This window comes from Crocuta crocuta, unplaced genomic scaffold (assembly GCF_008692635.1).
Source record: "Crocuta crocuta isolate KB4526 unplaced genomic scaffold, BGI_CrCroc_1.0 scaffold69, whole genome shotgun sequence".
Lineage (NCBI taxonomy): Eukaryota > Metazoa > Chordata > Mammalia > Carnivora > Hyaenidae > Crocuta > Crocuta crocuta.
Window position 1 is genome coordinate 1,289,533 of NW_027551576.1, and position 13,248 is coordinate 1,302,780.

General features: G+C 47.0%; 1 protein-coding gene across 1 annotated transcript in view; it reads left to right on the forward strand.

The window, feature by feature from the left end:
- The window catches only part of IRAK2 (interleukin 1 receptor associated kinase 2), a 59,695-nt gene that overhangs the window by 39,294 nt on the left and 7,153 nt on the right, over positions 1-13,248 (forward strand). Inside the window, exons 7-10 of the mRNA XM_077751507.1 lie at positions 268-382; positions 2,719-2,828; positions 4,738-4,933; positions 9,017-9,079. Coding sequence (XP_077607633.1) covers positions 268-382; positions 2,719-2,828; positions 4,738-4,933; positions 9,017-9,079 — 484 coding nt within the window. The remainder of the gene's footprint in view (positions 1-267; positions 383-2,718; positions 2,829-4,737; positions 4,934-9,016; positions 9,080-13,248) is intronic.

Genomic DNA, 13,248 nt, shown 5'->3' on the forward strand with positions numbered 1-13,248 from the left:
AGGGGTTAAGGTGCTAGGTGCTACAAAGCAGTGGGGCAGGATGAGTTTGAGCTCCTTGACTTTAAGCTTGTTGAAGGCAGGCAGTTTTCACCTCTCTCTCCTGGTGTCGGTCTTCAGGGCCACAGCGTTTGGTACCGGGGAAGCCACTGGTGGTCTCGGGGAGGGGCGTAGAGGGGGCAGAAGCGGGGTGGGAGGTGAAGCAGTGGAGCAGTCTTTGGTCATTCTTTCTGCCTGACCCCTCACCTCTGCACTAATACCTGATTTCAGATGCTGCCACCCCAACATCTTACGTCTGCTGGGCTTCTGCTCCGGAACTCAGTTTTACAGCTTCATCTATCCGTATATGGCAAATGGTTCTTTGCAGGATAGACTCCAGGGTCAGGTAAGGGGCCGGATCACGGTCAGAGAACAGGACCAGGTAGCATCTAGATAGGGACTCAAAGTTTAAGGGCTTGCAGAGGGGAGAGGGGCCATCCAGAGAGACGTTAGGTTGGGGTAGATGAGATCTGGCTGAACGTCTTCAGATAAAAGCCTGTACACATTGTTTGACAAGAGGCATTTCATTTAAGTCCAGAGAAAGACAGAGGTGTCTGATAGCACTCGTTTTCCTTAACATTGTTCTGGGGGTGCTAGTCAAGGCAATAGGGTAAGAAAAATAATTAAGGGATACAGGGTATGGAGAAGAGGAAGCAAATTTTTTTTTTTTTTATAGAACATGTATTTTCATATCTCTTAAAACAAGAATATCATAAAACAAATACAACAGTATTAGGTTTCTTACTGTTTTGGATTTTGAGGCATATAACTTTTTTCTATTTTTCTTCATAATATTATACATTTTTGATATTTCCACTTTGATAACAATGCTAATCTGTGCTGATACCTCTTTTTTGTTTCCAAAAGCTATACGTCAGTTTCTTTATTACAGCCATTCATGTCCCATCTCCTTACCTTTACCCCTTAATACTAGGCTTATATGGCACTGCCAAAATTTTTACAAGATTTCTTCATATGTAGAGGATTGAAATCTCACATTCCTCCCATTTCATTGCTAAGTTTGGACCATTCTGTAATTGAGGAAGCAAATTTTTATTTGCTGAAAGTGCTTTTCTTTTTAAAAAATTTTTTTTGTTTTTATTTATTTTTGAGACAGAGCATGAGTGGGGGAGGGGCAGAGAGAGAGGGAGACACAGAATCCGAAATAGGTTCCCGGCTCTGAGCTGTCAGCACAAAGCCCGATGTGGGGCTTGAACCTACAAACTGTGAGATCATGACCTGAGCCGAAGTCGGACACTCAGCCGACTGAGCCACCCAGGTGCCCCTGAAAGTACTTTTCTATTATACACTTGCTTCTGTATTTATGGGCTATTTCTGGAAAGATACAAAAAACTGGTGCCTTGGCTGCCTCTGAGGAAGTGAACTAGGTAGCTGGGGCAGGGACGGCAGAGGGACTTCGAGCACACACCCTTTTGTGCCCTCACGTATGATGCGGGCATCATACCTATTAAAGGTACAGTTTTAACGACAAACAAATCTCCTTCCCGTAAGATCCTCAAATAGGGGGAAAATTTACTCTGCAAGAGACTCACTGCTTTCCTTAACAGAGGCCAGGACAAAGCAATTACTCGTGATATATAACGATCGTTAGCTTTGTTGCGCTCTTGCTGTGTTTGAGATGCCATGATAAAGGCTGTATACCTTCTCCTTCAGGCCTTGCCACAACCCAAGGGGTATCCCCCATTTTCTAAAAGAGGAGTCTCTCGGGGCACCTGGGGGGCTCGGTCAGTTGAGTGTCCGATTTCGGCTCAGGTCATGATCTCGCAGTCTGTGGGTTCACGCCCCACATCGGGCTCTGTGCTGACAGCTCAGAGCCTGGAACCTGCTTCAGATTCTGTGTCTCCCTCTCTCTCTGCCCCTCCTCCACTCTTCTCTCTCTCTCTCCCTCTCTCAAAAAATAAGTAAACCTTAAAAAAATTTAAAAGAGGAGTCTCTGGCATGGAGAAGCAAACTGTCTTGCCCAGAGGAACCCAGTGACAGGTGTCCGGGCCGGAATTTAAACAGGGTTCAGGTGGCTCTAAACTTCAGAGTTTTTGAAGGGAAATCTATTAGCGAGGCCAGTTCTTCGAGGATGCGGGACCCAAGACAGGATTTGATAAATAAGTAGCGATTTAGCCTGGAGTTCCAGCCTTAGAACAACTGTGGCCACGCCTGGGGATGGTGAGGGCCTTCGCTCGCCCCACAATCCCCGTCGGCCCTTGTGAGGTCTTCCCAGGTACACATGAAGTTGGCGTAAGGCCCATTTACCACTCTACGGTCGTGATAAAAACAGCCGTACTTTGCTGAGCACCCACTGCGTGGCAGGCGCTAAGCTCGGAGCATCCTGTATACTCCTCCGCCGTATACTCCGTACCTCGTTCTCCTCTGAACCCTTAGAGCAATCCCAAAGCACAGGGATTTAACATTTAGTACCGTTTCCATTTTGCAACTGAAGAAACCGAGGCTCAGAGACGCTAGTGTCTCTTCCAAAGTCACACAGCCCGTGCGCGCCTGAGCTGGGATTTACATCCAGATCTCATGTTGGAGCCGCTCCCCCGCCGGAATACCATGCTGGCCGAGCCCTGTTGCACAGGGTGTGAAGGTCTGCACGAGCCACAGGAGCTCGCTGGGACTTTAAGAAGACACGGGTGTGACTCTTTCTCCTCTTTTCCTTTTCCTCAGGGCTGCTCGGACCCCCTCCTCTGGCCCCAGCGTGCGGGCATCTGCTCTGGGCTGCTGCGCGCCGTGGAGCACCTGCACAGCTTGGGGATCCTCCACGGCAATGTCAAGAGGTGAGAGGGGTGGCTGCGCCCTGCTGGCCATCTGCGCCTTGGCCTTCTCTCGCCTCCCTTCCTCTCCCCCTCCCCACTCCTTTCTCCGCGGCTCTCTCTCCCCCCTCCCCTCCCTTGGGTCTCTTTCTTTGTCTCAAAAGTCAGCGTTTCCGCTGCCCTCACGAGCTGCCCACCTGTCCCCACGTCTTTTTGAGCCGGTGTTTTCCTGGCAAGCACCCCACGCGCTGATGCATTTTACTTCCAACCCAGCAGCTGGTCTGGACCGGATCCTTGAGCTTTGGGTCAAGCCCCCTGGGATTTTGAGCTCCTCGCTCAGGGTTTTCTTGGAGAACCGTCCCCTGTTTTTGTATCTGTTGGCAAAAGCACTCGTGTCAGGGAAGCTTCCAGAAGGGTAGGTGCGCGACCCACTATCTCATGCTCCCAGGAGCAAGAGAGCCCAGCCTGGGGACTGGAAGAATGGAGAGAGATTCCAGAAGACACCAGAAAATCTGACTTCAAAACCATAGAACTCATACTTCCTCAAACTTCTATATTTGGCAGGCGGAATCCCTGTCTTCCTTTTTTTGGCCCCTGATTTTTGTTTGATTGCACAAACAATTGTAATCGTGAAAAAGGAAATGAAAGGGTGAGGGGTCATTCTGGCTCTGGTGCCTGACTCACCCCTGGCCTCCATTTCTCCAGCCCTTGACCACGCAGAAGTCTTAGCCTTCTACCAAGGAGCACTGTTACGTGGTTACCAGTTCATAGTTTCTTCTTTCCCCCTTTATTTAAACAAGGCAGGTATTTCCCTATATTGCTTGTCATCCTTTGTTTTTTTTTTTTAAGCTTATTTATGTGTTTTGAGAGAGAGAAGTGGGAGAGAGGAAGAGAGAGAATTCCAAGCACGTTCTGTGCAGAGCCCAACTCGGGGCTCAAGCTCACAAACCTCCGTGTGAGATCGTGACCTGAACTGAAACGGAGTCAGACACTTAACCAACTGAGCCGCCCAGGCGCCCCTGCGTGTCATCATTTTGGGTGACTTTTTAGTTTTCTGTTGAAGGGATTTGCCCATAATCTACTTAACCACTCCTCACAGCGGATATTAGAATTGATGTCTATTTTGTAAAAAACTGTTTAGGGCTCGTTGGATCATTTTTACACATGTAACTTCGTTGTTCTCTTGTTTGTTGTTTTTTCCTTTGAGGTACTTTCTGAGAGCGTTTGCTCCCACAGGGTAGATGGCTAAACCCAAGAATGTTTCCTATTGCTTTCCCTATTCCCCATGATCTGGGCAGGACCCGTCATAAAAGATGGTGGCCTTTAGACTTAGGTCATTTGTGCCCGAGCTGAAACTGTCGGAGCAGTTTCAGAAGGGACCAAGCCCACGTAGGCTATGGGCTTGGCAAGCTGAGGTTAATGCGGGTTTGACAGCTGTGGGGGTCAGGAAGGCCGCACCTCTTTGGCCATACCGTTGGCCACGCCAAATGCCATGCTTGGGGAAGCACAACTGACCTTAGCTCCGGCCTCATTTGCTGGTGGGAGTGGGTTCCCACTCCTTCCTCTCATCAGGACTGGCTCAGAAAGTCCAGATTGAGGGACTTTTAAAAAAAATTAATTTGTTTATGGTGTGTGTGTGTGAGAGAGAGAGAGAGAGAGAGAGAGAATCTAAAGCAGGCTCCGCACTGTCAGTGCAGAGCCCGACACAGGGCTCAAACTCACGAACCATGAGATCATGACTTGAGCCAAAATCAAGACATGGACGCCTAACCGACTGAGCCACCCAAGTGCCCCCAGATCAAGGGCCTTAAGTGACCCCTAACTGGTAGGGACCAATGCTGCTTCCTGCAGAGTTGTTTTCCGAAAGGGTCTCCTTGGCAACGTCTTTGTGTCCGGCTCAAACTGGAACAGTCCTCTGCGTTCTTTTCCACAGCTCCAATGTTTTGCTAGACCAGAGGCTCTCCCCGAAGCTGGCTCACCCCGTGGCCCACCTGTGTCCTGACAACAAAAGGTCAAAATATACCGTGATGAAGACGCACCTGTTCCAGGCCTCTGCTGCGTACCTGCCGGAAGAGTTCATCAGGGTGGGGCAGCTGACCAAGCGAGTGGACATCTTCAGCTGCGGAGTAGTAAGAGCTTCCCTCTGTGCTTGGACTTGGACTTGCCTGTACCTGTTTGTCCTCCCCACAGCGCCTTTGTAAGCATAGGATATGACGGAGGCCCATAGATCTAGCCCATCGAAGTCCCCCGGGGGTTGGCAAACCATGGCCTCCAGGCCAAAACTGGCCCAGGGCGTATTTTGTACCACCTGTAACTAAGAAGAGCTTTTACATTTAGAAAAGATTTAATAACAACAATGAGTGACAGAGACTTGGTTTGTGGCCCACAGAGCCCAAAATGTTTACCGTCTAGTCTGTTCTAGAAAGTTCGGTGACGCTCGAAGCACAGCTACTCACGGGTGTCCGGCTTCTAGTAGGCTCCGTCGCGCCCTGGGTCCCAGCCAGCCAGCCACCGTAATGGTCAATCCAGATGTCTGTTCATGTTTGTCTGTCCACCTGTCCAACCATCCATTTGGCTTAGTCATCCAATTATCCGTCTGTTCAACAGCCCCCTGCCCATTCAGTGCCCACCTCTGCTTCTACCCTCCCTCCTCACCACTACCACCTCCAGCATGCCCTCCTGTCATTACTGCGTGCTGGGCACTTGAAATGTAAACGTAACTAAAACACAGTCCTTCCCCCAGGAGCCCATGGTGTGAGTATAGCAGCCTCCAAAGTATATTTCTGTGGCACACCCTTGACGTCTCTGTAGGTTGGATGTGTTTAAAGGCGTTTGTGGCCAAATAGGTATGAGAAATGCTGGGGTTGAGCAACATCAAGCAGATTTCTTCACCGTGAAATTAATCAGAGGCTTCAATACGGTGATGAGCCTTTAAAACCTTTTTTTTTGTTTGTTTTTTTATTTATTTCTAGGAGAGAGAGAGACAGCGTGAGCAGGGGAGGGTCAGAGAGAGAGGGAGTCACAGACTGAAACAGGCTCCAGGCTCTGAGCCGGCAGTCAGCACAGAGCCCGACGCGGGGCTCGAACCCACGAACCGCGAGATCATGACCTGAGCGAAAGCCGGACGCTTAACCGACTAAGCCACCCGGGCGCCCCTGGTTATGAGCCTTTAATCTAATCTGATTGTGAATTCACCGCAGCCGCGCAAATGGTATACAGGCTTTCCCAAACTCATTTGACTGTGGAACCTTGTGTCCTCAGTATCGTTCAGCACCGGGGTCCCATGGAGCCCCATCTGGGAAATGCTGGCTGAGAAAAAAAAAAAAAAATGACAGTCTCTGACTGACCTTTGCCAAGAGCAGACCGCTACCTCTCAGACCTTGCCCTCTCTCTTCTTCTCTAGCCTGGAGCTCTGAGCTTCCTCTCTCAGACCCCGGTCTTGCGTGTGTCCACCTCTCACACTCGTGCCCTCCTGAGCCACCTTCTGTTCTTAGCCTGACCTCCATATGTCAGCTTCTGCTTCCTTCTGGTTTCCGTGACCCCATCAGGGGTCAGCAGCTCAGGGAAGCTCCGTGGGGCTAGCCCAGGCTCCTGCTCCTCTTAAGAATCAGCAGGACTGGGGGGCGCCTGGGTGGCTCAGTCGATTAAGCGTCTTGACTTCGGCTCAGGTCGTGATCTCACGGCTTGTGAGTTCGAGCCCTGTGTTGGGCTCTGTGCTGACAGCTCAGAGCCTGGAGCCTGCTTCGGATTCTGTGTCTCCCTCTCTCTCTTTGCCCCTCCCCTGCTCACTCTCTGTCTCTCAAAAATAAATAAGAACATTAAAAAAAAAAAAATCAGCAGCACTGAACCCTGAGGCTGCCAGGCAATACAGTGTAGAGCTTGAGAGAGTCCCAAGTTGGTTACCTTCAGCTGTGTGACCTAGGGTGGATCACCTGTAACTCTGGGCCTGTTTTGTCCTTTGTAAAATGGGATACTATTAGGAATGGAGATTAATAAGATAATATATATAAACTGGTTAGCACAGTACCCTGAAGATATCAAGATTATTATTATTATTGTGGTGGTGGTGATTATTCCTACCTTTACACTCTCACTCCTGATTTCTTTTTATCCTTCAATTAAAAAAAATTTTTTTTAATGTTTATTTACTTTTGAGAGAGAGAGAGAGAGAGTGTGCACAAGCTGGAGAGGGGCAGAGAGAGAGAGAGAGAGAGTGCACAAGCTGGAGAGGGGCAGAGAGAGAGGGAGACCCAGAATCCAAGCAGGCTCCAGGCTCTGAGCTGTCAGCACAGAGCCTGATGCGGGGCATGAACCCATGAGCAGAGAGCTCATGGCCTGAGCTGAAGTCGGATTCCTAACTGACTGAGCCACCCAGGCATACCTACCCTTGAATTTTTAACTCAGCTCTTGATGTAACAATTTTTTCATTCATTCATTCATTCATTCACTCACTCACTCACTCATTCATTCATTCATTCGGTGCCCACTGGCTCCCTTCACTCTTTGTCTTAGCCCTGCCGCTAACTGGCAGAATGAGTTGGAATTCTGGTTCCTCCTGTTAGGATCACTGCATTTCTCAGGGCTTTGTGTTTTTGTTTTTGTTTTTGCTGGTGAGCACCCAATGATCTCCATAAAAGGTTCAGCACAGAGCCTGCCTGTGCCAGGGGCAGAAGGAATGTCTGTTTATTCATTTCCCCTCGTCCTTCCCTCTCTTCCTGGCAGGAGCTGGCTGGGAACCCCCTTTCGGTTTGCTCCCGTCCGCTTGCTGCAGGGTGCCTTCTGCTGCCCCCTCCTGGCCCCTGCCCTTTATTACTGGCATTTATTTTTTTATTTTTTATTTATTTATTTTTTTAATGTTTTATTTATTTCTAGGAGAGAGAGAGAGAGAGAGAGAGAGACAGCGTGAGCAGGGGAGGGGCAGAGAGAGAGGGAGTCACAGACTGAAACAGGCTCCAGGCTCCGAGCCGGCAGTCAGCACAGAGCCCGACGCGGGGCTCGAACCCACGAACCGCGAGATCATGACCTAAGCGAAGGTCGGACGCTTAACCGACTAAGCCACCCAGGCGCCCCAATTACTGGCATTTATTAACCCGGTAGTCCCGTCCTCTGAGGTTGGAGGATTTCTTGGCAGTAAACGGGACTCTATTCTGATTTGTTTCGAGGGAGGTTGTGGGAGAGACATTTGAAACTAAGGGTGGGGTACTCAGTCCCTTATATTTACAACCAGTAGATCACCATTTACCAGGTAAGGATGGAGACTCAAACTTCAGGCACTTGCCCAAAGATCGCCTGAGTGATCAAGGAAGAGAGTCAGGGGCACCTGGGTGGCTTAGTTGGTTAAGCGTCCAACTTCAGCTCAGATCGTGATCTCATGGTTTGTGAGTCTGCTCTGACAGCACAGAGCCTGCTTGGGATTCTCTCTCTCCCTCTCCCTCTTTCCCTCCCCAGCTTACAGGCGCGCTGTGTCTCAAAACAAATAAATAAACTTAAAAAAAAAAAAAAAAAAGGGAGAGAGTCAGCCTTTAAATCCAGGCAGCGCTGTCTGACTGTACAGTCCTTAACCACTGTGCTCTTATGTACACTGAGAATTTCTGTTCAAAGCAGGTTTCCCCTTTATTAAATGCTTATCATGTGTGGGACACCTGGATGGCTCAGTAGGTTGAGCATCAGACTCTTGATTTCGGCTTAGGTCGTGATCTCATGGTTCGTGAGATCGAGCCCTGTGTCGGGAGCCTGCATAAGATTTTCTCTCTCTCTCTGCCCTTCCCCCACTCATGCTTGCTCTCTCTCTCTCAAAATAAATAAATAAACTTAAAAAATAGTGTGTGTGTAGATATATATATGAGTATATGTGTGTATACACATATTTGTATATAAATATACAGTATGCATACATAAATATACATAGTATATATATATATGTGGATGTACTTATGCGTTCAAAACTGATGGTAATACGCACATATTTGCTTTCCATCCTTCCTGACTTACTCTTCATTCACACCTTCTACCTCGCAGCTGGGTGTTGTGTTTAGTTGGAGGAGGTGCTTAATGCTACTGTGATGTTCCAGATTTGGGGCAAGTGTCTGTACTGGCAAATGGCAGCGCCGGGCCTGGAGCTCCGCTTTTGTTACTGAGAAGAATCGTCTGTCTTGGCCAGAATCTGCCGCCTGAACTTGTGCGTGACCAAGCTAACTGCGTGTTCTCCCCAGGTGTTAGCGGAGGTCCTCACCGGCATCCCTGCAGTGGATAATGACCGAAGCCCAGTGTACCTGGTAAGGGAACCAGTCACTTCCGGCTCACGGCTAGCAGGGGGAGGGGGCCGGAGGGCTGGGACCTCTACCCATTTTACAGATGGTTATGAGGCTTAGTCCAGGGTTTGATTTGCAAGGTAACCTTAAAATCTCCCCTACTTACCAGCTAGCCAACAATTTAGTTTTCCCACTAAGAGAACCTGGAATGCTTTGGGGGAAAACCCATTTCTTCTCTCTAAACATCCGGCAATCAAGGATTTGTTTTCGAGCTGGTAAAAGTGAATTTCAGCCCTCTTAAAGGGGTTTATGTAATAAAACAATAATTCCCATTTTGAAGGTTCAAAGAAGTAGCATTCCCATGTATATACATACAGTGCCCTTTCAAAAAGATAACAGCACAGCCAGACTCTGTGTTTGGCACTGTCCATGTAATATCTTCCAAGTCATCTCAAGGCCCCCCGAGATTGATAGGGTCGTTGCGTTCACCTGCACTTGAGCAAAGCAGGCTCTGAGGTTTGCCTGAGCCTCAGCTTCGCTGAGTGTCAGAGCTGGACCTCCACGTCAGGCCTTTCTGGGCCACAGATCCTGATTTCTCAACCCCCACGCTCTGCTGACTGTGTAATTTTCATGTCAGCACAACCATATCAGTTCAACATGACTATCATCCTCAGCTTGCAGATGAGAAAACTAAGGCCAAGGTGAAGAGATTTGTCCCATGCCTCCCAATCAGATCTGCGGTAGAATTGGGATTTGAACCCATGTCTTCTGCAGAGTTCCAAATCCTCTTCATCAGTTTAAGAGGGGAGAACTCTTCTGACTTGCTGCTGAGGCCATCAGAGCAGTTGGCTTTTTTGTGACTGGGCTCCCAAAGCATCCCCTGGGCCCTGGGGTGGGGAAGTGAAGGTCTTCCTACACACAGAAAGCCATGACCTGTCCCTTTGCTGATCTCCCCAAGCTCTGCCACTTCTGGGCCACCGGGCCCCAGATGCTGCACAGAAGTGAGTTTCAGCACCTCAGATCTGGTGTGAGCCAATTTGAGGTGGTTTCTCCTATTCTGACAGTTTTCCTTCCTTTCTTTCTGGGTTTTGTTTTTTTTTTTTTTTTTTTTCATTTTTTTTTTTTTTTTGTTAATTAGTTTTTAAATTTACATCCAAGTTAGCATCTCGTGCAATAATGATTTCAGGAGTAGAATCCAGTGATTCATCTCCTGTGTATAACAGCCAGTGCTCATCCCCACAAGTTTCTAAAGCTCCTCACCCATTTAGCCCCGCCCCCCACCCTCAACCCCTCCAGCAACCGTCAGTTTATTTCTCTGTATTTAAGAGTCTCTTATGTTTTGTCTTCCTCCCTGTTTTTATATTATTGTTGCTTCCCTTCTCTTATGCTCTTCTGTTTTGTATCTTAAAGTCCTCATATGAGTGGAGTCATACAATATTTGTCTTTCTGGGACTAATTTCGCTTAGCATAACACCCTCTAGGTCCAGCCACGTAGTTGCAAATGGCGAGGGTTCATTCTTTTTGATTCCTGAGTAATACTCCATTGTGTGTGTGTGTGTATGTGGTTGCTTGCCACTATAATAATTATTATATACAGCTAAATATATAGCAAAAGTGATTATAGCCATAGACTTCTGTAGCAGAAGGTCTAGGACAATATAATCCAAACCACCTGCAGGTGTTACCTTTGGCGAGTGAAACCGAGGGGATCATCTGCACACTTGGTTCAGAAAACCCAGCCACACAGGTAGCCATACTATGCCTGTCTCCTCCCCTTCTCTGGCCTCAGGCATGGCCACTTCTTGAAAGCCCCTTTTGTTATGGACAATTTAAAATATGCGAAAGTCAAGAGAAGAGTATAAGGAATCTCTATACATCCATCCCATCCGTTATCACTAGCATGTTTTTCTTATTTCTTTTGAACCCAAGAAATTCTGTGTGTGTGTGTGCGTAGCCTAAGGGTGGCTGGGTGGCCCAGTTGGTTAAGTGACTAACTCTTGATTCTGGCTCAGATCATGATCTCCCAGCTGGTCATGGATGGAATTGAGCCCCTGAGTCAGGCTCTGTGCTGGGGGTGGAGCCTGCTTACTATTCTCTCTCCCTCTCCACCTGTTCCTCCTTCCTCCTCTCCTAAAAAAGAGAAAGCATAGCCCACATATTATGTTGTTCCACCTATAAAATATAGTTTTCTTAATTCCTTAATATCATTTAATGCCCATTCCATATTTAGACTTCCCAAGTTGTCTCAAAAATTGCTTTTTAAAGTTGGTTTGTTTGAAATTACTACAAACAAGGTCAACATGTTGCCTTTAGTTATGTTTCTTGAAACCCCTCCTTTTTTTCCTTAAGTTTTTTAATTTAGATGATCTTTACACCCCATGTGGGTCTCAAACTCATGGCTCCAAGATCAAGAGTCTCATGCTCTTCTGACTGAGCCAGCCAGGTGTGCCTTGAAACCCTTTTCGCCTCCAACTGCACCTTTCCCCTTTTTATCTTTCCACATATGGCATTTTTGCATAAAGCGAGTCATTCGTACTGTAGACTTTCTTGTGTTCTGTATTTTTAGGTCATTGTGGTGTTCTTGACTTGCTTCTCTATTCCTCTTGTCCTGAGACTTGGTTAGACTCATGGTCAGTGCTGCCTCCTGGGTGGGGCTGGGCGCTTCCCGCTGCGTCACTGCACGATGCGCATAGTGACTCCTCCTCCTGACAGTGCTCAGGTTCATCAGCGCGTCCAGGTGGAGATGCTGACTCCACTGAGTTCGCTAAGTTTCCCCATCACCCTGCCCGTGAGTCTTCTTAGCATCTCCGGATGACTCTTGCCAGCTGAGATCCCTGATCTCACTGGGGGGAGTCCAGTGGTGAGCGTCTGCCTCTTTCCTTCTTCCAGGGCTGTCGTTTTGAACAGTTTCTGATTCTGTTTCATATGGTGGTAGCCTCCATATCTGTGAATAACACCCTTCTGGCATTTATTGATGTATCAACTTTAAACACCATGATAACTTTCAAAAATAGTATATATATAAAAATGTATATATATTTTGGGGTGTCTGGGTTGCTCAGTCAGTTGAGCGTCTGGCTTCGGCTCAGGTCACGATCATGATTTGTGAGTAGGAGCCCCCGTCGTGCTCTGCGCTGACAGCTCAGAGCCTGGATCCTGCTCCAGATTCTGTGTCTCCCTCTCTCTCTGCTCCTCCCCCACTCATGCTCTGTCTGTCTGTCTGTCTGTCTCTCTCTAACAAGAGAAAATAAACATGAAAATATGTAAAAAATATATTTTAATGTTTGTTTATTACTGAGAGAGAGAGAGGGAGAGCACGAGTGGGGCAGGGGCAGAGATAGGGGGACAGAAGATCCAAAGCAGGCTCTACGCTGCTGGCAGAGAGCCCAGTGCAGGGCGTGAATTCACGAGCCATGAGATCATGACCTGAGCCAAAGTCGAACACTTAACAGACTGAACCACCCAGGCACCCCTATGTTTATATTTAAATCTATATTCACATTTTCTATTATTTACAGCATGGAGCTCCATCAATTTCTGCATTTTATATAGTATAAACTATTGTACAATATTTATAGTGCATAAAGCATATTGTATATAACATAAAGTACATTGAAATATTTGCATATATTTACATGAGTAGCTATATAAACTACTATATATTCTATGAAATATAAGTAGAAACACGTACACATATAAAATATTGTTTAAAGTAGGGGCGCCTGGGTGGCTTAGTCGGTTGGGCCTCCGACTTTCGCTTAGGTCATGATCTCGCGGTTTGTGGGTTCGAGCCCTGCGTCGGGCTCTGTGCTGACTGCCAGCTCGGAGCCTGGAGCCTGTTTCAGAGTCTATATCTCCCTCTCTCTCTGACCCTCCCCTGCTCACGCTGTCTCTCTCTCCTAGAAATAAATAAAAATTAAAAAAAAATTAAAAAAAAATATTGTTTAAAGTATGCATTATATATAACAGAATATACATGGAAATTTTATATTAAACATTTTATTATTACACAAATATATCACAATATAAAACATAAATGTAAATGCTTCATTTGTTAATGTAATGTACAATAGATTGNATAAATATAATTATAGTACATATTTCCCTTTAATATATTTAATCAATGTATTTAATATATTTGTAACATATTTCCATTTATAAGTATGTAAATATATACTTATGAAGTAGAATGA